General features: G+C 41.8%; 3 protein-coding genes across 5 annotated transcripts in view; 2 read left to right on the top strand and 1 right to left on the bottom strand.

Annotated features, from left to right (window-relative positions):
• The window catches only part of LOC306970234 (uncharacterized protein), a 149,672-nt gene extending 128,560 nt beyond the window's left edge, over positions 1-21,112 (top strand). Inside the window, exons 1-22 of one of the 3 annotated variants that reach the window (XM_079566110.1) lie at positions 5,867-6,037; positions 8,004-8,130; positions 9,734-9,772; positions 9,838-9,958; positions 10,972-11,028; positions 11,115-11,325; positions 11,675-11,896; positions 12,175-12,330; positions 12,407-12,670; positions 12,876-15,223; positions 15,329-15,455; positions 15,617-15,722; positions 16,176-16,381; positions 16,491-16,639; positions 16,719-16,787; positions 16,978-17,126; positions 17,222-17,336; positions 17,399-17,586; positions 17,687-17,828; positions 18,273-18,399; positions 18,474-18,644; positions 18,742-21,111. In XM_079566110.1, the coding sequence (XP_079422236.1) occupies positions 9,843-9,958; positions 10,972-11,028; positions 11,115-11,325; positions 11,675-11,896; positions 12,175-12,330; positions 12,407-12,670; positions 12,876-15,223; positions 15,329-15,455; positions 15,617-15,722; positions 16,176-16,381; positions 16,491-16,639; positions 16,719-16,787; positions 16,978-17,126; positions 17,222-17,336; positions 17,399-17,586; positions 17,687-17,828; positions 18,273-18,399; positions 18,474-18,644; positions 18,742-18,765 (4,947 nt within the window). In that variant the 5' untranslated portion in view covers positions 5,867-6,037; positions 8,004-8,130; positions 9,734-9,772; positions 9,838-9,842 and the 3' untranslated portion in view covers positions 18,766-21,111. Of the gene's footprint in view, positions 1-5,866; positions 6,038-8,003; positions 8,131-9,733; positions 9,773-9,837; positions 9,959-10,971; positions 11,029-11,114; positions 11,326-11,674; positions 11,897-12,174; positions 12,331-12,406; positions 12,671-12,875; positions 15,224-15,328; positions 15,456-15,616; positions 15,723-16,175; positions 16,382-16,490; positions 16,640-16,718; positions 16,788-16,977; positions 17,127-17,221; positions 17,337-17,398; positions 17,587-17,686; positions 17,829-18,272; positions 18,400-18,473; positions 18,645-18,741 lie in introns of those variants that run through there. The other 2 variants (XM_079566111.1, XM_079566112.1) reach the window with 2 other exon arrangements.
• Positions 728-2,773, bottom strand: LOC306970569 (endonuclease domain-containing 1 protein). Its single transcript, XM_079566562.1, has 2 exons — positions 2,464-2,773; positions 728-1,496 (listed from the first exon to the last, which is right to left on the bottom strand). The coding sequence occupies exons 1-2, from the start codon at positions 2,758-2,760 to the stop codon at positions 888-890; spliced, it is 906 nt and encodes a 301-aa protein (XP_079422688.1). The 5' UTR covers positions 2,761-2,773; the 3' UTR covers positions 728-887.
• A 4,861-nt stretch (positions 21,113-25,973) lies between the features above and the next one.
• tmem88a (transmembrane protein 88 a) lies at positions 25,974-27,309 on the top strand. The gene is made up of 2 exons (XM_079566843.1): positions 25,974-26,354; positions 26,900-27,309. The coding sequence occupies exons 1-2, from the start codon at positions 26,055-26,057 to the stop codon at positions 27,179-27,181; spliced, it is 582 nt and encodes a 193-aa protein (XP_079422969.1). The 5' UTR covers positions 25,974-26,054; the 3' UTR covers positions 27,182-27,309.
• The last annotated feature ends 296 nt before the right edge of the window (positions 27,310-27,605 follow it).

Below are 27,605 nucleotides of genomic sequence, written 5' to 3'. Positions count from 1 at the left end.
GATCATTCAGTATTTAATGGTGTGTTGTGTTCAGAATGAAACTAAAATACTCTCAAAATCAAACCTTTTACTGAAAAACATCATTAAGACTAACTTTCCTTTGAAATTGATTAATCTGAAATAATCTGAAATAATGCCAAGTACCCCCTGCTAAGTTTCACTGCTCTAACTCAGTGGTTCTCTGGTATAGTGTTGGGACCCGTCATCCCAAAAGCTGTGACCCAAAACTGAATTGAATTTGTGATACCGAATATACATTTTTACCTCACAGTCTCAAAAGCAAGACTCAAAACTAATAAATCCAGGTAGCGTTGAAAGAAATGTTTTCTGGGGAAGTCTCGTGGCCCACTGAAAAGCAACCCCAGTTGAGAAACACTGCGCTAACTAAAGATATTTCACACAAGATATTTGCCTTCATTGGCCCGGCCTTGGTGATAACAATGTAATTTTACATATTGTGATACTAATGTAAATTCATCATGGAGTGTGTTCACATTTCATTTTACTGTCTAGTATTTTCTTATGCTTTTTTGTCCAGGGGATTATTTTTTAAACCAAAACTAAACTAAGATAAAATAAAAATGTACAGGCAGTAAATAGAAACAAGGTCGAAGCTTCTAATAAAACAATTTGAACTAAACGTATTCCCTTTCAGTCAATAGTTAGAAACAGTCAATGTAAATTTTGTGTTTATAATTTGGAGAAAACTCATCATTATTAAACAGTACAAAGCTGTTTGCCTTTCTCACAAAACAAACAACGTGGCCAACCAAATGAGCCCAAGTTAGCCTTTATTTTCACAAAGAAGGTGAAACGACCATCTCATGTATCTTATCTCAACTTAAATGGACCCTGTAGACACAAATGTATAACTGGTATTTTGATGTTTAGATGGTATGTTGCAGGTAAACAGGCAGCGGTGAGGGAGAGATGCAGTTGTCATAGAAGATCTGCAGGTTCTGGTCCACCTCCATGTTGTCTTTGAGGAACATCTCCAGCTCCATCACCGTCATCTCGTGGACGCTGTTGCCCTCTTTGGCGTTCTTGGCCAGAGCCGCGTGGGACGGGAAGCGGATTCGGACGTCGTGGGGCGCGTTGCGGTCGTACTCGGTGCAGCAGTAAGCGGACCACTTGTCCTCCGGGATGGCCACTCTGTCCTGGTTGTTGCGGCGAATCATGTTGCCCCTGGTGGTCACCCCGGTCACGATGAAGGCGGTGCCGCGGCAGAAGTTGTTCAGGCGCACCCGGACCCGCTCCTCGTACTCGCGCCACGGGCCGATGTTGAACTCGCGCATCTCCGGGACGACGTTGGTCAGGGTGTAGGTGGCGGCGCGGTCGTGCGGAGAGGACTGGTGCTGGTCCGGGTTCAGGTGACCCCTTTCGTACAAGACCACGTCAGAGTAGTCGTCGAGGACCGCCTGGCTGTCTTCAAACTTCATGTGCAGGTATCCGGTGGGGAAGGGCAGCATATTCCCATTTCCATCTGTTTCTGCCAACTACAAACAGTGTTAAGTAGCAATAAAACATCACAACAGAGTTCAGCTAGGACACCACAGGGCTAATTTCTCTGTGTTACATTTTTGTCAATAATCTCTTAGTTGGGCTGAGGGAGAGTAGACTGAGTAAAAGCTGGAGAGCTGGGGACTATCATAGCTTCGTAGCACTTTACTTTGCATTATAATGATAACATGGGACCTAAAAGTTTAATAACTTGGTCATTACTCATGGAAACAGGGCACACACCTATTATTTTAGTTTCTTGCATGGTGATATCATAACCCTAACCCATATTATTGAGGCTACAATTGAGAGGAATCATATATGTTTTATTGTGTTTTTACACAGGTATCAGCTTCATGTACAGGTTCTTGTAATTATATATTTTTCTGTGGCAGATTGGCTTATGTTCTTTTTTTTCTTTTTCTTCTTTTTCTCTTTTTCTTCTCTTTTTCTTCTGTTTTTCTTCTTGTTTGTCTTGTTTGTCTTCTTCTTCTCATGTTGATTTCAGAGTGATTGGATTTATTTATTTATTTATTTATGTATCACCTTTATATAACCCGGATAGTCCTGTAATCACCAATCTTTTTTAGAGGGCTCTCGAGGGGACCCTACTTACCATGTTCCTGGTAATGGGGAAAACCGGAGCCCCCAGAGGACCCCTGCGCAGGCACACTCCACACAGAAAGCCCACATCCAGCCCAATAATAAAACCTGATACCGTCTAGCTGTGAGGTGAGAGCCCTGACCTTTGTGCCTCTGTGCTGCCTTAGATTGTTCCTCTGAAAAAAACAGTTCAAAGCCGCACTATCATCCGTTCATCTATTGTAGAGTCCTGGTACACCTAGTTTTGAATCGCTTGGGACATTGCGCTGTCCTATTCTCCGTGTCCTCACCTTTCAATTATTAGCCGAGAAGATAAAAACTCTTATGATTGGTGAGGATTCAGACAAACATCGTCCCTACCTGTGGTTCGTACATCCAGGGGTAGTCCACCCGCCGGTCCCCTTCGGTTTTCTTGAAGCTGTAGGCCGAGTACACCGGGATCCTCTTTTTGGGGTCGTATAGGGTCACGTAGCGAGGCTTGTCTGCATAGCGCTGGCAGATCTTTTTAAGCCTCGAGTCACTAATGCCCCGCGGTGGTGTTCCCATATACAGGGAGTCCTTGCATCTCTCCACGTGATTAAAATCAGGGACTACTGTCACCAAAGCTAGAGGAAGAAAACTGACAATGAGGTTTAAACATATCAATAACGGCTGCATTTTGCCTCCTCTGCTGCTGCTGCTGCTGCTGTGTGCTCTGTTACAGCGATAGAAAAGTGAGCAGTATAGATATAAATGTTGAGTAGATATTGTATGCAAAGCTGTAAGAGGCAGGATGACCAAAGACGGAGCGCAGTAGCTGGAGTAAATAGCTATACCCAAACAACTTCCTTTAATATCAGAACATGCTTTTTTTTTCTGTACCTGCTTTCGATTCATTTATTTTTGAATGGTACCTAGTTCTATAAAAAGCTGTGGAAGAGGGCATCTCATGCATATAGACACATTAACATCGTCTTGTACGTCGTTGTGTGCCTTTAAAGTATAGATTTATCTCTTGATAGTTTTACAGTCTCATCATTTGTATGTATTTGTACTTTGTTGACCTCATATTTAGTTATTACTTCACTGATTTTACTCATCTTTTTTTAAGCTATAAAGCCAAGAACAGACTAGATACATTCTCAATCAGAGAGGAAATAGTAGCATCTATTCCAATCAACCGATTTTCCATAATCAACTTCTCCAAAACCCTTAATGTTGGTACGTGACACAACAATAGTGTGGCTTCAAGCTGACCCTAAGATAAGGAAAACTGTGGCATAGTTGTAATTTATGTATTTGTAATTTGTAATGTTATTTGTAATTTGTAATGTTATGAAATGCAGAAGAAAGGCACCGATATCTTCAGCTGGTACTTTCTCTTTTCAGGATCATTTGCTTATATTGCAGAGCACGGTGTGTAGAGGAATGTAGTATCTGAATAGTAAAATGCAAAATATACTCGTCAGTATCTATTCAGAAACAAAGAAACCATAGTGCATCAAAGTACTGCATTACTGTATGTCCCTGCCTCTTAGTGAAGCTGTATACGGTGTGTAATTCTGACAATGCATCGTTATTGCCTTTAAAAGATGAGTAATGCTCATTTAATTGAACATGTTATGTGTATTCTTAAAATGTTTCTTACATTAATCCTGACTTTGGCATGATGACAAGAAAAACATTACAAAAATTAAAATAACACAAAAAAACACACACTATTTTACAATACAATGACAAATGAATGCTATTTCATATGTAAATGCAAATGGAGTGTCATATTATCCTGAGCAACAGTGTCTCAATGACTTAATAAGTCAATTGCGGTGACTGACGTTTGTTTTTCTCCTGCTTGGCTCAGCGCACTCATCTTGAGTGATGACGTTCATAACTTATGAAACTGGCGTTGGTGGTGCAGATAAATGGACAAAGATTTTTAGCTGTTGGCAATTTTCAGATACATTTATGGAGATTTTAAACCACACATGCTAATTCCAGATGTTCCTTTCTCCATTTAGTCATGTGTGTCTTTATGTGGAGGTAAATCAGTTTATACATATTTATACTTTTTTTTTTCACGAATTAAAAGTCATCAAACCATTGTATTCCATATAGTAACAGTTCAGCAGCAATTGGCATTCATCACCTTTTGCATATTTCATGTAACCTACATGCGTTTCTGCACGTGCATGATGTCTGCGCTCTCTCCATGTAATAACTAATACCATCCACTTGGGGACAGTGTAGACCTGTTTGTTGTTTTGTTCCTTTCTCTAGTTCTGTTTTACCTAGACTTTTATTTTAGTGCTTACTAAAGCTACCTAGACTACATAATAAATAATGCATCATGTTCCTGTGTATGTAAATATGTTTTACATGTATGACTTTGCACTATTCAATATAGTTCTCCTTTTTTCTTTTTTTATACAGGTGGCAGTATCTTATGGGAGTTGAAATTATTTTTTTAAAAGCTCATGGTAAGTATAGCTTTGATTTCAATATTGCAGCAACACTTCCCAATGTTATCGTGTAAACAGTAAACATAGCATTTAAATTGCAAAGCGCACCCATAAGCCAAATACAGAAAAAAATAATGTATATGTTTCCATTTTATTTTATTTTATTTTATATGAAACCTGTAATTGGATCCTAGTTGCAGTTCAAATTGATGGCACGTCTCTTTTTTGATAGTTCTCTTTGAACGTCAGAAAGCACTTTTGCCACCAGGGGGCATGATTTTGCAAAATGTCTGTCCTGTTAAGCTGTCCTGCTTAGTCCTGCACCAAAGCTCTGTGATTGGTCCAAATACCCACATGGGCCAGATCAGTAACCAATGGAGTTCCAGCTGACCGTGGCTGTTGCTAAGGCACTTGAAGGCAGAAAACTGTCAGCAGCCTGCTCCTTCCATTTCACTCGACTGCCTCTGTCGCTCCTGCTTGTGCTTCAGATCTCTTGGGTGTGCATCTCTCGCTGCATGTGGGGTCACTCCTCAGTCCAGCCTGCAGCCTGTGTGGCCACAGGCTGTGAAAACTTTAGACGTTGGGATGATGGCTTTTGCATTTTAAGGCTAAACAAAGGCTGGACTCTGAGCCTGTAGCCCCACCTCCCATGGTTGTCTTGCCACTTGACATTTGAGCTCAGCTGAACTCTCATAGTCTGTCATTATAGCACCCTGCCTCTCGTTGGTCTTTATTTATGAGGATACCAAATAGGTCACAAAAACAATGCTGCTCACACACAATGCTGTTATTTCAATTAACCATAACTATAAATTTAGCTGAACGGAAAGCAAATGGTTAAGTAATGTGCTTAAGAATAGTATTTCCTTCCTTTAAAGGCAACAGGATGTTGTCTGACTCCCACTGATAGTAATCAACAGAGTTAACTTTAACCACAAAACCCCCAAAAATGGCATTTAAATAAATTATACCACAAGACATAAGAACAATGGGGAACACAGTGTGCTGGTGAACCTCTTGAAAAATGCCACTTTCGCAGCTGGAGAGATTTAACATATTTCCTCTACTGTATTGGCACCGTTCCAACACACACACACACACACACACTCACACACACACACACATATTGCCTACTGTATGCACACACAGGAAGAGAGCAAAAGAAAGAGCTCCTCCATGTCTCTGTCTGCTATTATTCCCCTCCTCTTACTCCGTCTGCTCACAGCCAAATGTGATAGATAAGAGATTTCCCGTTCTGATTGGCTCAGGGCTCTGTACTGGCAGCTGCTTGTCCCGCCCCCTCGGTCTCCGCTCATGGATCGGTCTGATGTGAGACCGGAGCATCAGAGAGCGGAGTGGAAACAGGAAGAGGAGGAAAGGGGAAGAAAGGCGACCGGAGAGGATCGGGAGAGACAAGGTGGTGAGGAGAGAAAGGGAGGACCAGGGGACGAGGGACACAGAGGGGCGTGAGGACCTCAGAGCACACACAGAAAGAGGTAAAGAGCGCGGCTGTGCACTTCAGAGGATTTTCAGGGGCTTGTCACTTTAATTTAAATGTCCTGCCTATAGTGACACTCTAAAGAAGTCAATGTGATTGCTTTTCTCTGTGCATTTGGCCATTTGAATTGTGCCATGCCTTACTCTTTTGTGGTCTGTCTTGACTGAAGACACTGCAGTAGGTGTCTGCAGACTGTGCTGCACATTCATGCATGAAACACAGACACTCACACAGGCAGAGCTCACGTGCACACACTAAAGTGTAGGAGCAGGAATTTACAATGATGAATGTGGAGACGAAGGGGAACTGTTGCCGCTGCACTCGTGTTGTGGTTGCAGCTGTACTGAAACTGTTGAATAGCTGCCACTGTGGGTGTTTAGTGGCTCATTGTAGTTAGTGGGTAAACTACAAGGATTAATTTCATTTGGATTCGAGTCTAGACTTGGAGGCATTCGGGGGTTGCTTTCAGCAAAAGTTTGCTTTGCTCAAACTGACACTTCTATGTTACTGTTGTATTGTCTTTAACCTTTTTTTTTAAATAAAATGCATATTTTGTTTGTGACCTAAAATATGCACCTTCAGTATGTTATTAAGTAAATCAGCAGGTATTATCTTTGGCTTAAGCAGCCACCTGGACTTATCATCCGAGGTTAATGTCTGCCTCACAAGGAAGCTGTCTAGCACACACACACACACACACACACACACGCACACTGCCATCTTTGAACCTGTTAACTCGATCCGCTGCTTTTGTTCACAAATTTGTGACTATGGGGCATTACTGGGTAAAAGACACCCCTCTTTCTTGTTCTTGACCTTGCCTTGGTACATTCCAGTTCCCCTCTGAGAACTGTGCTTTATGGAGCATACGCCGGCTGAGGCGGCTTTTATGGAAGGGGAGAAGGGGAAGGAGCTGTGCGAAGAGGGGCTGCAGGGATGTTATTTTTAGAAATCTGATACTGTATGTTGCTTCTCTGTGATTGTGACACTATTTTAGTCTCACTTGTACTGATATGAGACTGTCCGGCCGTGCATTGGCAAGGCTCGTCTGGCTGTGTCTCTTGCTCCATCTGTTCCCACCATGTCTGCGCTCCTCGTGTTAGTGAAGCCACCAGAGACAGGCCTGGTCTGGTGCAGCCCATCCTTCCTTTTATGGCATAGGATCTGTATCCTTCCTGCAGCGCACACACACACACACACAGCAACACACATGACACTACTACACTACCGGCTCTGTGTGAGACATGGACAGTACATCTGCAATTGTCTGCTGCAGCCCACAAGCACTCAGCAGATATCCAATCAGGTGACAGCCCCTGTAGTGTTAGAATTTGAACGGCTACACTTTTGCCTGTGGATAATCAACAATAAGTAGAAGTGGTTCTTGTAACATATTTCAACATTTTATGCAGCCCATTCCCACTCACATGTACATGCTAACATTCCCCCACCTTGTTGGAGGCCTTGCTCCCGGCTCTGGACGAAATGATATCATCGGTTGCCACGGATACAAGGACACAGCGTGTAGAAAAGGAGGGAGGGTGAGGCAAAGGCTGGCAATACACAGCCAGCAAGAGGAAGACAGCTTGGAAATTAGATATCTCTTTCGAGCCAAATAGTAAAGATTGTAAGGCAATATGCACATGGTGGGAAAATAAATAAATATGAAAAATAGGCTCTATTTCTTATTCAAATTGTCTTTGATTTGAGAGATTCTGTTGTTGTTGCTGCTGTTGTTGTTGGAGCAACAATTATTGTTATCCAGAAACATGTGTATTTGTACTTGTATTAGAGACAGGGCAAACTGAGACACAAAACAGACATCACATGTAAACGTAGTGAGTTATAGCTTAAGGGGAGATGGGGCAGACTGTGTAAATTCTTTCTGTTCTGAACATGTGTGCACCAACTGACTTGGGTATTTCCTCACTTCATCTACTATGTGTTTCTCTGTTTTCCAAAAGCCAGCGGGAGTGAGTATGTCTATTTAAAGGGAGCCTGCAGAGGTCTGCTGTCTTGCAATCTTTGCCTCACAGCGTCAAATTTGGACCAGGAAGTCTGCCTCCTTTTACTTCAGCAGTCATTGTTAAGGTAACTGTTATGCATTTTAGCAGACAAATGCATTTAATCCAATAAAAGCCATGCTGTAAAATGCAGTGGGGGTTTCATTAGCCAAAATGTACTCTGCAGAGACATGAATGAATGCATAGTAATTCCTCTGTAGTAAAATCCATGACCGGGGGTTTCCTTGGTGATGGCAGTGGGAGGAGTGTTGTAGTTTTAGCACTTTTTGGCACCTGACATTTAACACTGCTCATTTTAATTGTGGGATCTGTGCTGGCTCTGCACATTCTTTGTCTTGGGTTATCCTGTTGTAAAACAAAGCTTTTGCCTCACAGCAAAGTTAACCTCTATGTGCATGACATCATTTGGCCGATGCCAGATGTCTCCAGTGAGTTCTGCACATATGGATTCAATACAGTATGCGCTGCAGCTTTGTTCACAGAGAACAGAATTTAAATGCTGTTGAATGGCAGCAAGACCTACAACTGAGGAGGAAAAAAAGTAAATTCCACACTGCAAATGGGAGGGTCTAAAACAGATGGGCTCTCTGTAGTTGTTATCATCCCTTGTAGCAAGCTTAGGGTTAAAGTGAGAATTGCAGCTTTTTCTTGTCAAACAACGAGAGCTAAAGAAACATGGTGTCTAACAATGTATTGCTAGCAGCATACCAAGCAGCAAAGAGGCAGGATTTCTTACAAGAACTGCTATACATAAATATTTCATCATGGATACATTATTTTAGCATAGTGGGGTACTGCTGAACGTCTGATGATGGCTTCTATTCTAAAATCTTAATGCATGTTTTCACATAATATGCAATAGTGAATGTTATCATTGCAGTTTGTTGCTCCATTGCATGAAAACTGTCCTTCTCCTACTGCCAGAGTCGAATCTAATTGCGGACTCTAAAAAGCCAGGGGCCATTGCAGGAAGACATATATGAATGTGTTGTTCTTCCTAACAAGAGAGAAATGCACTTAAGACGTTCACTTAGGTCCTTCACCACTCACAGTAGGGTCATTGTAGTGGAGAAGCAGCCATGTTCTCACAAACAAACCTTGAGGAACAGCATGGGAGTGGTCTAGATACAAGACATATCTCACATCCGCTGTCTATAATAAAGCTACAGTTGTACTACTAAGTATCCAAAGGTATGGACACTTAATAATCTACAGTTGCAGTTGAGAGTTTCGAAACATACATGAAAGAAGTTCCAGAGCCACTTTTTAATAACGATGTGAGGCACATGATTTTAAACACTTAAAACTGCAATCTGTAAATGGTTTGAAATTTATTGACGAAATGTCTCTGATTGATCCTGCTCTGTTCCTACAGTGAGGTTGCTATGGTCTTTCCTCTTAGTGCAAGTTGTTTCTGCCTCTGCATGGCTACTGGCTGTGGTGGCTGCTGGGAAGCAGTGATTAGAGAGGCTGAATGCCCAATGCAGCTGTGGCTGACTGATGATATGTCCACTGAACAGGTCCAGAGCAGCTAAAAACACACAATTACACCAAGTGTAGACACGTTTGTTGTCCACACTGGCTTGTATATGATTGAAAACCTAATTTAATTGTTAACTTGTATGTATAATATATTAGCATATCAATCTATGTATTCGCTTGGTTTCCAGGTGTAAAGTGGAGGGAATCCAGAATCCAGATCAAGACTGGTGAGTAAATCTTTTTTTTGTGTGTGCCTCTGCATTGTTGTCCAACACCACTCTCTCTGTGGCAGGCTGCATGTATCACCCAGCGGAGCCGTACTCAGGCCGCAACACATGGGACTCCTACCCAGCTGGAGGACCTAACAGAGGACAGTGGCCTTCTGTAAACAGGCCCTGGAGCCACGCTCAGAGGTCAGTGATGCCAAAACTAAACTCTTACTTTTTCTAAACTTTCTTTATTTCTATTGCTACTTAGACTGGCAGCAGAGCTATGAAGTGGCTGCAGTTTTCAGAGTAAATGTCACTGTGTGAGGGTCATCCCTGCAGGTGGGCCCTGAGTGGATGTATGATTCAGGACCAGCAGCACTATAAGCTGGCTGATAGTCCCGCTGTAATGAACATATTCATCTTGTGCCTCACTTGAGCTGCAGCTGGGAGCATGTCTCCATCTGCAGTGTGGCAAACAGGACTCTGAATGAGGAAGCTGAATGTGGGTGTAATGAATGTAATAGGGAATAGAGCTGAGAGTGTCTGATTTGAGACATGGGAGCAGTGAAAATAGTTATAAGTTTAACAAATAGATTCCTGGCAGAAGAACAGAACAATATGTGTGGTAGAAAGACGCATAAGTCATTGTGTTACACCTTTTAAAAAACTACATAATCGCTGGTCATTTTATTCTCTTGCTTTTGACTGTGTTCTGCCCTAACTTCTATGTAAATGAGGGTGTGATATTAACAACTCCTCAAAAAATAAATTACAGGTAAAATTGTAATGATGAATTGTAATTTTTGTGCATTTGACCAATTAGGAAAACTCTTTAAATGCTTGGAGGAGTCTCATTTTGACACTAGAACACTTTGTTCTAGACTTGGGCATGGTATGGTCTTTCAAAATAGTAATAAAAAAAAACATTTGCTGGTTTGTTATCATTTATGTTCATAGCTATTGTAGTCTGGAATAAAAGGGCAATCATTTCGAATTAGACAAGGTTTCATGTTTGAAAAGATGTTATCTATGAAGATGAGACACATCAAGTAACACTTTACAGTCACAGCCATACATGTATCACTATACACTACACAAATTAGTGTCACTGCTATTAATAGGTTTCTGTAGCAACACCACTATCTTGTTATAGCTCTGCAAGAATCCTAAGACGCCCTCACGTCTTACTGATGCAAACATTCATTTTACTCTCCTAGATGCCAAGAGGGGCGCAACCAGCCACACCTTCCACAATCAAATCGCCTCTATAATAGGTTGGTGTTACATATCATGCTAACTTTTTATTCTAATGCCACAACAAGCCCCTTGTTTTGCCTTCATGCTTGTTGTTTTTGCTCAGAGAGGACAGACCAGTCAGCCATGTCCACGACAAGAATGTGTCTAAGGGGCACAGACACCCTGCGCGTGTTTGGGATAGCAAAGAGCAGCCCTATGAGACCCAGAGCTGGCACCACGATTCTACACGCCCCTTCCACAACAGAGCGGGCAGCGGGTATCTAACAGGGCCCAGAGAGCGCTACAGCAACTGGAACAACAATGGTAACTCTATGGTAAGGCTGAGCTAAGATATAGTAGGTTCAGAAAGTATGCATTGCTGTCTGTTTATTTCTATGTTATTACTTTGAAGATAGATGTAAATATTCTAAAACTACTGTATAAAATTGTTGTTTTCATTTTTTTTTCCATATTTTTAAAAAGCTTTTACACAATTTATTTGACTCTCTATTTATATTTATGTGTGATATGTTAGGTAATAGTACATTTTGTATTATTTTAGTATCAGACTATTACACGATAAAGTCAATCAAAGAGGACTGAACTTTCTGAACCTACTGTAGATGTACGTTGTGCTGTAGTTGTTGTATGCCCTTACGTTTGTTAATGTTGTCATTCTGTTAGCCTCTTCATCGCAGCAGAGAGCTCCCATTGCTGCCGGATAGATTTGCCCCGTCAGATTGCAGGAGTTTTCCAGGTAGACTGGTGAACAACAGACCAGTGCCCTGGAAACGGCCCGCCCTCCATCAGCGCAGAGAGCAGTTTCACCAGCACAGCCCACCTCAACTGCTGTCCCCTCGGGAAGAGTGTCCAATCAAGAGGAGAAGGGACTCAGGCCCAGACCAGGTTAGATCACATGACCCAGAGCCTGTGTAGAAAACGGTTAGCATCGAGACTGCCTTCTCTGGGGTGTCTGTGCTGTGAATGAGTGTTGTTTCTATGACAACATACATGTATAACCGCTGTATGAGGCCTTTGTTAGACTGAAGGCATAGGCCTATAGCACGGTAAACATATCCACATCATTATTTAATGTGTACAGAAAATAATTACATTTACAATTACAAACTAATTATATTGTTTTCTGAACTGTTTGTTTAATCTCTTTGTATCTTCATTTCTAGTCATCTCATCTTGGCTCAAGGTATTCAACACCACAGGTCCATCCCCCATCACCATCATGGCACCACCGCGGCAGCCAAGATGACCGCAGTCCTCTGGGCGACAGGTCAGGCCATTCCCACTACTCTGACTGTAGACCCATATCCTCTCAGCATCAGGTATCCAGGACTTAACTTTGAACTGCAAGATGTAAATCATTCAATCAACACTAAACTATATGCAATTGTTTTGAAGGAAACCATAAAACCACACACTGGAGGAAAAAGCAATCTAACAGCAAGTGTTGGCAGCAGACCATCCCATCATGAAAGCAGGGGAAAGGACGAGCGTAAGCCCCCCTCTTCACCAGCAGATCACACCCGTGTGCCTTATAGCCACCAAAACCACCACTCCCACCAACAGCGGCACACTGGCCACAGCAGGACTCAGCAGCACAACGCTCCACTGCATCCTGTGGACGACAAGGACACACTCAACTATCACCACAAGCAAAGCACAGTAGGATTACTATTTGTTTCACTGTCACTTCTCGTGCAAGCAAAAGCTGGGCTCAGATTAATGATAAATTAATGTTTTTGTTTTGGAAAATGTGGGAGTTCTTCAAAGCTGTGTTTATATGTTTTCATTCTTAAATCAAATAGGCAATCTGTAATATTTCTCTCGCATTTGGGTGTAGAAATAAACAAATGTTTTTATTCTCCAGGAGGCTCAGCGCAGGGGAAGTTCAAGGGATCCTGGTCCCTCCAAGTCCTCGGCTGCAGACTCTCCAACTGTTTCATCCATACATTCCATGGGCACCAGCCCGACTGTCCCCTCCGGCCCACCTTTATATGGGTCAGAAGACTCACCAGTCAACCAGCTCAGCGGTCCTGGCAAAAATCATCTCAAAGTCCAGAGTAGCCCTTGCCATAGTCCTAGATCTAGCCCCTTGTTAACACTACCCACTGCCACTAGCACAGGCTCATCGGAAAAGAAGAAGAAAACTTCACAACATCTTTCATCTAAACATTCCTCCCGCAAATCCAGAGAAAACAAGCCCGAGTTAAAAGAGAGAAAAAGTGAAAGAAAGCAGAAGGATAAAAGGGATCGAACAAGTGAAGATGCACAAAGAGCGAAGAGAAAGAACGAAGAAAGAAAACAGCGCAGAAAAAAAGAGGGGAAATCATCGGATGAGAGGAAGAAAAAAAAGAACAAAGCATTAAGAAAAGACTGTAAGTTTAGTTCAAAAGAAAGCGATATCTCCAGATGCAGTTCTACGGAAGAGGCCAAAGTTAATAAATCAGAAAGTCATAAGCGCAGAGAGAGGAGTGAACTTGCTGACAAGGCACCCCACAGACTGGCAGCAGATGCCCAGAGTTCTCCAGAGACCCTCTCATCCCCTGGTAGATACAGATACGACTCACCAAAGCTGTCCCGCAAATCCGATAATCATAAAACCCTGAAAAAGAACAGCACTAGCTCAAAAGTGCACCACAAGAAAAAAGTCAGGCGGTCCCTCCATTCGAAACACAGACCGGATAAGACCAATGAAAAGGCCGCAGTCGCTCCATCTCTGTTACAAAGCACACCACACACTAACCCCCATGAAACACTCCCTTCTTTGCTGTTTAAGGCCTTAGAGCCGCTCAGTACAGCGTGTTCCATCAGCTTGGAGCAGCCCATCCGTGGGAACCAAAACGGGAAAAGACCGGTTCTCAGTGCCCCCGACCTGCAGCCTGTGGGCATCATGGGAAGTCTGAGGGATTCTGTAGACAATCCCGCCAGCAGTCCACCTGTGCTGAGCTGGCAAGGCTCTCCAGTGTCCGTGGAGGATGATGAGGAACTGGAGAAAGGGGTGATAAGTAGACCTGTCCTGCAGCCCAGCCCAACACAGTCTCCTTGTCCGGAAGACAACATGGAGGAAATAACTAAAGTTGTCTGCAGTACATCGGAGCTTTCATCTGAAAATGGAGTGAGCAATAGTGAGACGCACAATCATAATAAAAAGGCAATGGATGATGTGTTTAGAAGCTTAGCCACGTTTCTCGGGGGGCAGAGAATGCCCAGTAGAGGCGGTCCTTTTGGCGGGCCTCCTGGCTCTGACCCAAGAGGAGTGAAATATTCCTCGTCTCTTTCAATACAACCAGACATTGACTGTCTCGAGTGTCAGGATGCCTCCTCTTCATCTAAACCCAACAAGGAGTCATCAACTCACACTATCTCAGGTGCAGTGTTCAGTCCATCTTTGAGTGATAGCCCTATGCAGAAAAGACAGACGGAAAATCTGAGCATCCTCAAAGTGGAAGACAAAGAGAATCACTTGGAGGATGATAGTGAAAAGCTGCAGGGCCCTGTTCTGGACAGCTCTCTTAGCGCTGAGCTCACACTAACCACAACACACACAACTGCACTGACAGGCTTTCTTAAGATCCCTGCCAAAACAGAAGAAAAAAGACTAAGTCTAGGGTGCCCTGACTCAGACAGAAAAAGAAAACATCAAACAGAAGAAGGAAAACGTGAAGAAAAAGAAGAAGCAAAGATTAAGAAAAACAAACCACAAATCGTTGCTGTTGGTAATACAAACAAAACAAAACAAATGAAAGTTGAATGTAAAAAGCCGGTTTCGTTCTCTGTGCCGGTCATATGCAGAGAACTGCTCAAACAAAGCATGAAAGCTCCTCAGGAAAATCAAACTTCATACAGCAAAGACAGCCAAGCAGATAAGCCACAAATCGGCAGCATCAAGGCCACACAAGAAGCTGCAAAGACAAAACACAGTGAGAAAATTGTCTCAAAGGCAGCTGGAAACACGACCTCAAGGTCCACTATAACAATCAATCTGACAAAATTATGTGTCGCCACACCAGCAACAAAACCCTCATTACCTCTAAAAGACCCCCTCAAACTGAAAGCGCTGTCCCTCGGCATGTCCAGAGAGCTCAAGATTCTTTTGGTGCGAGTCAAGAGCGATGGCCGACAGACGTACAACATATCAGAAGTGGAGGAGCAGCAGATCCCACTGTCCACAATCAGCATTCGCAACACGGCCTCGGAGCTGATCAAAGCCTGCAAGTGAGTGAAGCATTTAATATTAATGTGAGAACGGCACAGACTTGAAAGAAATGGGCTTTTTTTGATGAATCATATGCTTCTGTGCGTTTTATCTCTTCGTTCCAGGGGAGTCAGGGTGAAGGGGAAATTTAAGGAGTCATACCTCCTCCCGGCATTTTCTGTTAAGCCCAACATTGAAATCCGGACCCCGATTCCTCGAGACAAACTCAACCCTCCCACTCCCAGTATTTATGTAAGCCCTCAGCATGCATTACTTCACCATAAATGTATTACACAACAATCACAAAGTACTTATCAGCGCACTTAATATAGAGTTGAGTATAGAGAATAAACATCAATAAGTTCAGTATCGTAATAGGTTCATAATTCTGAATCGTTCTTTTATGTTTACAGTTAGAGAGCAAGAGAGATGCTTTCTCTCCAGTGCTCCTGCAGTTCTGCACTGATCCTAAAAATGCTGTTACTGTCATCCGAGGGTTGGCTGGCTCACTCCGTCTCAGTAAGTGTATTTACGAAACGCAATGGTCAAGGTCAAGGTTATTTATGAAGAATATTAAAAAACAACAATTTTGCTGCCCAAAGCGCTGTACACATACTGTATGCTATAACATGAGAGATAGATGAAATGCTTCCATGACAGTATGTATTAATGTATTGTTTATCAGTAACAAGGGTGAGGAAAATACCTAAGAACTGAAGAAAAAGCTTCTATAATTTAAACTTAACATAATTTAGTGGGCAAGTGAATACAGCTCTACAGTATCACACTGTTTTATGCACTGTTGTTTTAGTGCTGAAGCAGCAGTTGTTGTGCAGTAGTTTTCATTACACTAAATGTTTTCTTATGGTTTCATTAGCTTTGGGACTCGCTACCTCACAAAATATCACAGTAGAAATTGCTACCGTTGCTTTGACTGACAATTCTCTGTGCTTTGTCTTTTCTTTCTACAAGATCTCGGGTTGTTCTCCACTAAGTCCTTGGTAGAGGCCAACTCTGAACATGCTGTGGAGGTGCGGACTCAGGTCCAGCAGCCCGCCGATGAGAACTGGGATCTTAAAAACTCGTCTCAGACATGGCCCTGTGAAAGCAGCCGCTCACACACAACTATTGCCAAGTACGCTCAGTACCAGGCCTCCAGTTTCCAGGAGAGTCTTGAGGTACACTATGTCCCTCACTGAGCAAACACAATAACAGTGAAAAATGCATTGTACCTGTATTATTGCACACTCTCAAGTTTGTGAACCAACTAATGTGGATGTCTTAAAGGATGAGAAAGAGAGTGACTCTGAAGAGGAGGACGATGAAGACAAGTCACCTCCAACCAAATCTGCTCTATCACTAACAAACAGTAAAAGCACCTCAGCCAAAGCCAGTCCTGTATCTGTAGCTTGTAAAGGGCCAGGTCAAACCACCAGGTTAGCTCTATAGTGATGCTGTTAAAACACATATTGCACTTCTAACCACAATACTGACTTGAGTCTTGGTTTTTTCCAGCTCAGAGCAGAAACCAGTAGGAAAGGTTATAAAATTTGGGACCAACATTGATCTCTCTGATCCTAAAAGGTATGCTTTCCAGTAGTGCTCACATAACATGTACAAATAAAAAAGGAAAGAAAGAAAGACGTTACGAGTTCTTAACCCCTCCTTAGTCCGTATGAATAGTTTTTACTACAGCTACTGCCTTACATGTACCTATGTTATTCTGTGCAGGGGTGGCTTTGACTTTGTTATCTCACCTGTTGTGTTTAATCAGGTGGAAACCTCAGCTGCAGGAGCTGCTGAAGCTGCCAGCTTTCATGAGAGTGGAGTCCAGCAACAACATGCTGAGTCATGTGGGTCACACCATCCTGGGCATGAACACTGTGCAGCTCTACATGAAGGTGCCAGGCAGCCGCACTCCAGGTCACTGTCTAAACAAGGCCCATGGCCAAAGCTTTCATTCTTTTACAACTTTTTGGTCGCATTCTCTTGTGTTCATCTCACTTCTGTTCCATCAGGTCATCAAGAAAACAACAATTTCTGCTCAGTCAACATCAATATTGGACCTGGTGACTGTGAGTGGTTTGCAGTCCACGAGAATTACTGGGAGGCCATCAACAAGTTCTGTGAGAAGTGAGTATATTTCTGCATATCAAGTAACAGTTTTCAGAAACTAATTTCATCTTTGTCTTCAGACACAATGTGGACTACCTGACCGGGTCATGGTGGCCTGTCCTTGAAGATCTCTACAGCTCCAATATCCCTGTTTACCGCTTCATCCAGAGACCGGGTGACCTGGTGTGGATCAATGCGGGGACTGTGCATTGGGTTCAGGCTGTGGGCTGGTGCAACAACATCGCCTGGAATGTGGGTCCACTAAACTGTGAGTTACGAAGCAAGGTGTCATCTCAGATTACTTAATTCCAGTGGCTCACATGCTGCCTATCTTCAATCTCTGCTGTCTGGTTTATTTTTTCTTTCAGCATACCAGTATCAGCTGGCTCTGGAGCGCTTTGAGTGGAATGAATTGAAGAAGGTTAAGTCAATTGTCCCAATGATCCACGTTTCATGGAATGTGGCTCGCACCATCAAGATCACAGACCCAGACACTCATAAATTAATCAAGTAAGCCCTGGGTTTCCATAACCTGCAGTATTCTAGTGTGAACATGCGCATCGTATGGATATGGCATATGCCAAAGAGGTGTGGAAAGTTGTATGGACGTGAGGGAGTGCTGTAGATGTTTCTGTGAGATGGCCAGCAGCATCGCTGTTACTCCAGTAGGTGTAACTGTACTTGAGACAGACAGGGTTGAATGTGTGGAGTGATTGTTCATCCTGGCACACTGTGTCTTTTGATAATATCAGGAAAAATGTCCTTTTCTTGAGGCAATGAATGCTTTTATTATTTTTCAGTTTGACATTCTTTCTTTGGTCATTAAGAGAAAACCAATACAAACTTTGAGTGAATTAAGACAATGCTTCTGAGTATATTTGTCTAAAGTAGTGAGTCTATTTCAGTCTTTTAAAATATTGCCTCTCCTCTCCATCTCCTCTCCATCTCGTCCAGACACTGCCTGATGCAATCCATCAAGCACATCCAGATTCTGCGAGAGCAGCTGGTGGCTTCTGGGAAGAAAATCTCCTACCAGAGCCGTGTGAAGGACGAGCCGGCTTACTACTGCAATGAATGTGATGTAAGAGTTTTCAATACTTTTTCCACACGTACACAAAACTTAGGAGTATTGAACCGTCTCCTGTCTATGTGCAGTTGGAGGTGTTTAACCTGCTGTTTGTGACGAGTGAGAACAGCAGTAAAAGGTCCTATGTGGTGCACTGTGAGGACTGTGCCCGGCGGAAGAGTGCAGGCCTCACAGGAGTCGTGGTGCTGGAACAGTATCGCATCGAGGAGCTGATGAAAACCTACGACTGCTTCACTTTGGTTAGTGTCACTTTTACATTTCTTTTTCACTATGACACTATTACAGAAAGCATTACTAACCTTTTCACTGCTAACTTGTTTATTCTCTCTTCTACAGGCACCTGTGCAGATCTCAAAGTGACAGCTCCTGTCTGGTGTCTATCAGCCATAACCAAAACTCTAAATGGCAGCACAAGCGTTGTCCTTTTGGCAAACTGTTCCTGTTTTTCAGCCAATCACGTTTACTGGGTATTGTTTACATCAGTCAAATACAACACAGATACTCTGCCAATAGCTCACTGTCTTCCCCAGCTGCTGATTGGACGTGTGTTATAGAAATAGAATGACTAGACTGGTTAATTTTTCATATAAGAAGCATTTTTACAAATCAATGTGAGCTTTGCTAGCACTGAAAATCAGGTTCTATGTTCAACGGACACTGCTGTGATTTCAAAAGCGTCAAGTAGCCGGTTTTGTGTGTAATTCAGGTACTTTTATGCAGATTTACTACTACTACTAGGAACTTTTCTACACCAATCTAGTTATTCTGTGTCCATGACATTGTTGTGATTCTGTCGTACCAGCAGGGGGACCTCTTCTCACAAGTAGCTGAGTGTTACATTTTGGCATCATACTGGTTTTTGTTTTTGTATTCAGGTAAAAGTCTAACTCCTGTCTGTATTCTCTTCGAGGTGCTATCTGGATTCCTATTTATTCTGCTAACTTAAAAAAAACAAAAAAAAAACAATGTACCAGCCTAGAAGTACACCACATTGGCCTTGTGAACTGTATTTAGAGGAGTGGTAATTTGGAGGATCAAACTCAAGACACGTTTTATGTAGTGACTATACAAACAAATCAAAACATTTTCTCTATAATACGGGTTTACAAAAAGACTAATATGGTTTTATTCTTAGGTGGAGATCTATGTGGGGGAAGTAGATTCAGATAACGGTGTTTAGTGTTGTTTCTATTGTACACAAATGAAAACAGTTTTATTTTTGGAATGGGAATGTGATCCCAGTTTTATACCTCTTGTGTTTTCTTGTTACTAGATGAGAAATTGTAAATTGTGCATTAGGATTCTCACTGGTGTGGCATAGATGCAGTACAAAGTAAGAAGTATGTGCTAAGCCCTTGAAGTCATATAAAGTAATAATGTTCTACGAGACAAACAATCAAAGCATGCTCGCCAATGAGGGCAAGAGCTTCAGCATTTTACTTCTACAAAATGTTCTCACGGTGTGCACTGCTCCCGCTTCGGTTACATGTTAAGTTTTAATGCTTCAAGCAACACAATTAAATCAGTATTGATTGGTTATTTTACCAGTCAATAGTCATATACAGATAGACCAAAAGGGCTTTGTACTTTTAGTCCATACAATGCTGTGCAAAAGTCAATGCTATGAACGATCTGTATTTCACACAAAGATGGGTCTAAACATTTTTATAACTTAATCTGAAAATGAAAATCTGTAGCATTTTATACTTTGCTTTTGCACAGTGCTGTATTTCAAATTTCTACATTTTACCTCACAGTGCTTGTTCATCAAACACCACAATAACAAATTGAGTTCTGTGTATAGAAAGTGTCTCAAACCTTGCTCTACTCATGCCATGTGCACACCATGCAATGTACATAATGTATTGTTTGAAAGTCTAATGCAAGAAGAACCTATGTAGTTTTGTTCTCAGTCAAAAGTATCGTTTATATAGTTTGAACAATTCTGTCATTTGCTTCTGCTTTGTTGTTGCTCTACTCTTAATATCTTCATGAATATTCTCTTTAATTGTGGTGGGAGTCTGAGCCCACTTTTATACCTCTTTTTTTTTGTCGTTTTTTTGTTGGATGTCAGACAAAATTGTAAATGCTAACATTATTTATACTGTACATGGTTGTTTTTTCCGACATATTTATTGCATATCAGAGGTACTTCATGTAATAAGGGGCTACAAGGTATTTTAAAATGTACAATTGTAAAAGAGAGTGGATAGGGGAAGTGCAATCTGGGGGCGGGTCGTCGTCATGGTGCTAGACCCCTCCTTGCCTCGGTGCCCCCCCCCCCCCATCAACGGCATATAGCGATGTATACGGACACAACTCAATCCCACTTTTGGTGCTTTACAATACTGGTTACACAAATTAAATGATGTCTTTGTACTGTATCAAAATCAGCATCTTTCCAGCTCTCTTCCATTGTATGAAACCCATGAATTGTGAGGCATTAGTGGTTTGACTCATGAACATTATAGATAGTTCTCGTAATTCTTGAAATTTTTGGCAGAGACTCGACAGATGTGACTTGTTATGGCATCGAGGTTTGGTCTCTTCCTTGTGTTCTCATTTGTATTATTTGAGTGATGTATTAATGCTCTTTCTTTCTCTCGACTTTTTGAATTGATTTCATGCTGCACTTGTTTATTTTAAAAAGTCACATAGAAAAAACCTGAGCCAGACCTGTCTTAAATCCCTCTGTGATTTTCTGTGACATACTGTATTGTTGTTCAAGAAATTAAAATTTAAAAAAAGTTTTTTATAAATTGTGTCCCATTTACTAAATGCATTGATTGGTTGGTAGCTTATTGATTTTTTTTATTTTTATTTTTTCATTTAACCAGGAAAGTCCCATTGAGATAAAAAAAAAAAAAACTATTTCAAGGAAGTCCTGGCCAAGAGGCAGCAACACACACAGTTACAATTACAATTCTCAAAATAAAATGTCAACTATGCTCAAACATTAACACACCTAACCATTTCAAAGAATATGAAAGATAACACAAAAAGCTTTTTTCACTCATAGTTAGTGGTTGTGTGAAGCCATTCATGGTGATAAAACAGAGTTTGCTCTTTTTAAATCATAATGAAAAAGAAAGTGCCAAAATGATCCAAAGTTTCCATATCCTCGTTCTGTGTATTTCCGCCTTTAGCATCAGTGACTTATGTTTATAATCTAATGGTAAAGTGGCCCATTCCTCTTGATCATAAATTTTTAATAAGGGTAATTTTTGGTACTTTCTTTTTTCATTACGATTTAAAAAGAGCAAATTCTGTTTTTTTAACCATAAATGGTGACAAACTCAGGGTATGTAAACTTTTGTACAAATAATGAAAAACACTTACAGTTCCAAGAGGTCGTCTGAAGTGCTCTTAATCTGGATTTAAAAGCATTCAATGGAATAAGTGCAGTTATATCAATAAACAGCTTATACTATTATTTCTTTCCATACAAGCCATTAATAATATGTTTGTAAAGATATTAATAAGATGCTCATTATATAAACTACCATGCTACTAGGCCATGAATAAAGCTTATTCCTAATCTTAACCTGTACTAATGCTTATTAATACCACATTTACGCTTATTAACACAAGCACCCCTTCAAATAAAGTGATAGTGATTTATGTAGTTGTAAATGCAAGGGTAACAGTTTATTTTACACTACCCTTGATACATCGTACCTGTCAAATTCAGTACAATGTAATCAGCTATGTAACAATGTGTAATAATTTATGGGTTACAAACACAATGTATTTGTACTTTGAAGGACCTCTAAACTACAAATGCATAACCTACAGGTCTTAGTACATTGTGTACCACCTAACTACTACACATTATTCCATTGTGTGTGTATTACACAGGTACAAGTTAATACAGATTATTAGAAAGCAGATTACATTTAGTGTAACCCTACTGGTAAGTACTGCAGTGGAGAAAAGTGATTAGTTGTCATGTCATGTCCAGTATCTAAGCTCACGGCCAGTTTTGTTGCCAATAGTTGCATGTTATTGCTTCTATTTTCATCCAATCAAGGGGGAAAAAGAGCAAGACAGTTAAAATAAAGAATCTGTAAGGGCAAACATGTACGTTTATAAATAAATATACAGTAATCTCCAAAAAGTAAGAAAATACATATATTTTGATATAGCCTATTTGTTTATCTTATTAAGTTGTAATTATTTATTATAATTCAATTGCAACACTTTTGTTTTGGGAAAAATTCTCCTCGGCTACTATGTCTTTGTGTCCACTGCGACAGGGTAGATAAAGTTGGACCCATTGTTTTTGGCGACCCTGTTCATTACTGAGATTTACGTTTTCTTTCATCAGCTGCAGTACTGATCCCTCCCGCTGGATGGCACTGATGGACCGTGCTCGCCGCCTCTGTCCTCGAAATGAGAACTCCAGGAGTGAGAAGTGGCATTTCTCATTTTCCTCCCTCCTGCATTTTTCTGATACCATCTTGTCAAAGCTGCAGCTGCTCCATTTAAGAAGCCAGGCAAATCACACCACTCCACAAAGTATGGCATGTTTGACTGATGATGTTGTTCCCATTGGGCATAAAGAAAGCATACATCACTAAGTTATGGCAGGAAAACTGATTTTTACTGAAACAAATAACAATAACTGTTGGCCATTCGTCTTCCTATTTGCTATTCTTGACTTGTCTTTGTCAGGTCAAGGGTGAGGGGACAGGAGGTTGCCAAATGTGCAGATGCTCATCATAAACCAGGAGCGCAGCAACGGATTTCCCGCTTCCAAGGACAGGAAGGCTGCTCTTCCTCTACCAACCCCCTAAGATGAACCTACAAAAATACGTACGTCGCAACACTCCTGTCATTAACCGCCCTATTCACGAGCAGTCAAAGAACATTCGTCACTTGCGTGGATAGTCATCAGGAGCGCAGCAGTTGTAGAGCTCCTTTGATCACTCATTGTTTTCGCCCTCGCTGGCAGTGCCCAGGGACAGTGTCTATCTTTGCTGTTTATAAAACAAATAAACAACAGATACCCTCAGTGGGAAGGGAAAAAAGGACTTCAAAATCAAAATAAGTGATTTCACTCTTTGAACTAGGTCCTTTGGTTCTTATCAGTCCCATGATAGTCTCTTGCGCCGCCAAATTGGTCAGCACTCCCCCATCCTCATTTCCTCCAAAGAACCAAGTCCTGCTTTTCATCAAGGGGTCAAAGGGTCAGCTCTGTGCCATGGTCTCTGGCCTAACGAACGGTCAACTCTGACATGGCCTTTGACGTCTTACTTCAACTTTGGCTTCCAAGCAGCAGGAAACAGGACCGCATCAGATTGTTCACGACTTTGGGTTTCATTGATGTTTTTTTTTGTTTTTTGTTTGTTTTTGTTTTTTGTTTTAAATCCAATCCTAGATTAATCCTATGTTTTTCTATTCTACTTGGCTTCCCCTCTGTGTCCACAGCACATCTCATCCAGTAAGAAGAGCATCACTGTTCTAACAAATGATCTGCACTGTTCTGGAAAGAATTACGTCAGGAAGTGAACAACCAAATGAAATGGATGTGGAGGCCTTATAAAGCAAGAATATAGAAGTCAAAAGGGGTCTATACGTGTCATAAAATGATTATTATCATAGCGTAGTTTGTGTCAATAGTTAGACCTGTTTATGTAATTTCTCCATCTGTGAGATCAATAAAGTATCATCTTATCTCTTATCTTATCTTATCTTATCTTATATTAATGATAACATATTTGTGTTACATTAGACTTAGAGACAATATTATGTCTAATAGCACTTTTCCAGATGCTTAAGGGTGCTTTATCATTTTGTGCAATATTCATTCACTCCATGCTTGGTGGTGGTAAGCCACAGCAGCCCCGGGGTAGACTGGCAGAAGCGGGGCTTTCAATATGTGCCATCAGCCCAAACTATTTATGTGTTAAACTAAAAATGTATTTATGATTGCTGTTGATGTAATTTTGAGAGACAGATTAAAAAAAATGATATATTTCCAAAGAAAACACCATAAAAATAGATAAATAGCTGTACAGTATTTATGTGAACTATACAATGTGATCGAGTACTGCCCGCATAACAACCCAGTCTTGCTTAGCTCCAAAGATCCCCCAAGATTATGGCAGGAGACAAATCATGTCCTTTCTCCGACACTCCATACCTTGCATTATGAACTTTTACTATGATGATGAACGCAGTTCTCTTAGTGGTATCATTATGCAATTGAATGATGCTTTGATAAAAGGAGATTGTATCCCTCACTGGCAGTTGTTTGAGTTGGGTAACCTGCCTGTACTGGTTATCAGTGTTTGGGGTAGAGAAAGTGGTGTGCGCGGGTGTAAAGTGTCGGGGATTGAGCAGCACACCCTGACTCCTCTAATCTCTCCAAATAAACAGTGTTCCTCCCTCCCCCTGGCTCCACAGCGGGCTTCGGGTTATCAGACACAACCCTCCACTGCCCCCCGCGCTCCCCTCTCTCTCTCTTTCTCTCACACATACACATATCTCAGCCCAGGCCAGAATTTGCATTAGCTGCACACAGGATACACGCACACACACGCAACAACCCGCCATATCTCAAAGTGGAGTCGGCGTGAGGAAACAGAATGTCAGGGAAGGAAGCACTGAAGCCTGTAGGAAAGCACTATTTGGCTGAAGTCTGACTCAGTGAGGCAGGTTTGAGTTGCAGGGCCAGTCTGTTCAGGGCACAAAGAGCGATATCTGATGTGTTTTTCTCGGAAACAGGGCAAACAAGAGGACAGTTCTCAGCTGTGGTCAAGAGGAGCCATCTCTGGACTCGTATCTCCAGGAGGGACTGCTTCATAGAGGGAACATTCCAACAATTCTGCTCAGGTCTGAGGGTCCCATCAGGAGCTGCCACCAGCGGTACACGTCTACAGACGCAACAGCACAGTGAGTTTTATAGGGACCGCTGAAGATACAGGGTCATTGTTCTATTCGACTGGTAATTAATCAATCACGTTGAAACTATTCTAGAAGAGAAACCACAATTGTATAGACATTATCCATTAAAAAATACTTCAGGGCTTGTTTTTTGCTTAATTTCATGGTGATTTCATAGCAAACAATTTGTTGTAGTTTGTGAAAGGTATTTTTTAAGAGTTCTGAATATAATGAGTAATATTCCCCAAATTGCATTATATGTGTAGTATAAGTTCCGTCACTATTAGGTCTATTAGATCTTTTGTGTATGTTCTGATTGTCCAACACACACAAAAACACTGATTCTCATCCACAAAAACAACTCCTGATGATAGTTGCTATTACGTAGTTTGCGAACAATCAAAGATGACGCAGAGACTGGTTCTCACACATCTTCTGTATATATTTAGTTTGGACTTTTCCAACATTGTCCCGCTGTTTGCGGCTCATTGTTCATATTTCTAGTTTATCCTGGAGTTTAGAGGTGGGGTCACTGGGACCCATTTCCTCCCACTTACAGCAGGCCAGTTATCTGTGGAGACTTTCCATACCTTTCAGCACTGTATTTAAGGAAAAGCATTATCTAATGCTTCCAGCTTCCCACCATTTTGTGCTGTAGCGGCTGTTTAAGGGTCACAAAGTGAAGAAATAAGTGAGTGTGAGGGTTTTTCTGTGCAAAAGAAACATGCTGTTAACTTGAGTTTTGCTTTTTCAGGATCACCATGAGTTTGTCACGGAATGGGACACTGGAGAAGCCGATGTCAGAGCATTCTGAGATGAGGAGTCCCTCCAGAGCAGGGTCCGGGGTCGTGGTGCCCCCTCCGTACTCGATGGGGGGGAGTGAGGCAGACAGTCCGCTGGAGTTACGGGGCTCTCTGGACTGCTGGGCCTGCTCTGTGCTGGTCACCGCTCAGAACCTCATCATCGCTCTGATCAATGGGCTCCTGGCCGGCCTCGTGTTTGGCACCATCCTGACCATCCCACTGGCCATGATCATATTCGGCTTCCTCTGCCACTCCACAGTGAGTCACTCTTTACAGGCTATTTCTATACTTGAGGTCAGAATACAGGAAGGGGATGATGGAGGGGCAGGTAGACCGCCGCTTTGGAATGCCACTGGCACACAAATGGCGGGGAGAATGTTTTCACTATAATTTGACACTGTTTTCTAAGGTTTTATTGGATTTTCGCTCGGATCAGATTTAATTTTTTGCAGCTGTGATTACATTGACCTCTGTCCTTTGGCCATGGGAATGTGGTGTCAAGACAATTTGCGTTAGTCTGGTCTGGTCTCCATGTCACTGACACTTGTTTGATCAACTATTATTAACAATATATTGATAATAATTCAAAGTATACAACCCAAGTATACAATAGTTCATGTTAAATGTTCTGGTTAGTATGTTGCATCTCTTACTTAATCCTCAAACCCTGCGAGCAGATGGAAAGATCATTTAAATCAAAGCACATTGTTATTTTTTGTCATTATGTGTAAGCGCTCAATGACAGGATGTGTTGTGACTCGATGTTTACGGGCAGTCAGTGGAAATTATGTGTGTGTCTGCAGGTCCAGCCTCACGGGACGTCGGTGTACTGCTCGGACCTGCTGGACGATGCGGGCTGCGTGGCTCTGCTCGTGGTGGGCTTTCTGCTGCTGACTCCTTTCCTGGTTCTGGCCCTCGCTGCGTACTGTCGTCTGGCCCGTCTCCTGCAGCTGAGCTTGTGCTTCATCCCCTACAGCCGCGCTGTGTACAAGAACCTCCCGGTGTCCCGCCACAGGGGTGCAGGGGGGTGCTGCAGCCAAGAGGGGGCAGCTGACCGGGAGGCCAAAGGCAGTGTGTGGGTGTGATGGTCTCACCAGGGTCTCACCCTATGGACTCTTGCATTGCTCTTCTTCATCACTACGTGTAGTGTGATTGTTTTTAAAGCTTTGTACAAATTTATATTTTTGCAACATGTTACTCTTTCAGTATTTTTTGTCGCTTGTATAATTTAGTTTTATAACTTTTATACAATAAAGTGTCATTATGAATTAAGCCGCATGTTCTCAATGTGATTTTTCCATTTGAGTAACCTTGATATTTTACGTTCATCAATGAAAAATATTTATTTAAAATAACTTTGTCAATCTGCATTAGTACTAGCTTTTAACTATCTTCACTTATTTGGTTGAGTTTGAGGTAGGTCTGCTGAACATACATAGATACTATAGACATTGTCTTTATGATCATATTAAGATCCTAACAGATCTTGTTCTTGGTCAACGATACAAA

This window comes from Gobius niger, assembly GCF_951799975.1.
Source record: "Gobius niger genome assembly, chromosome: 11".
Taxonomy (NCBI): Eukaryota; Metazoa; Chordata; class Actinopteri; order Gobiiformes; family Gobiidae; genus Gobius; species Gobius niger.
Note: the sequence above shows the minus strand (reverse complement) of the source record. Positions and strands in the feature narration are given on the sequence as shown.

Excerpts from the sequence above, each read along its gene's own strand:
- LOC306970569 (XM_079566562.1), bottom strand. The coding sequence starts at position 2,760 with ATGCAGCCGTTATTGATATGTTTAAACCTCATTGTCAGTTTTCTTCCT. Across the intron at positions 1,497-2,463 it reads CCTGGATGTACGAACCACAG|TTGGCAGAAACAGATGGAAA; the intron begins GTAGGGACGATG and ends CACTGTTTGTAG.
- tmem88a (XM_079566843.1), top strand. The coding sequence starts at position 26,055 with ATGAGTTTGTCACGGAATGGGACACTGGAGAAGCCGATGTCAGAGCAT. Across the intron at positions 26,355-26,899 it reads GCTTCCTCTGCCACTCCACA|GTCCAGCCTCACGGGACGTC; the intron begins GTGAGTCACTCT and ends GTGTGTCTGCAG.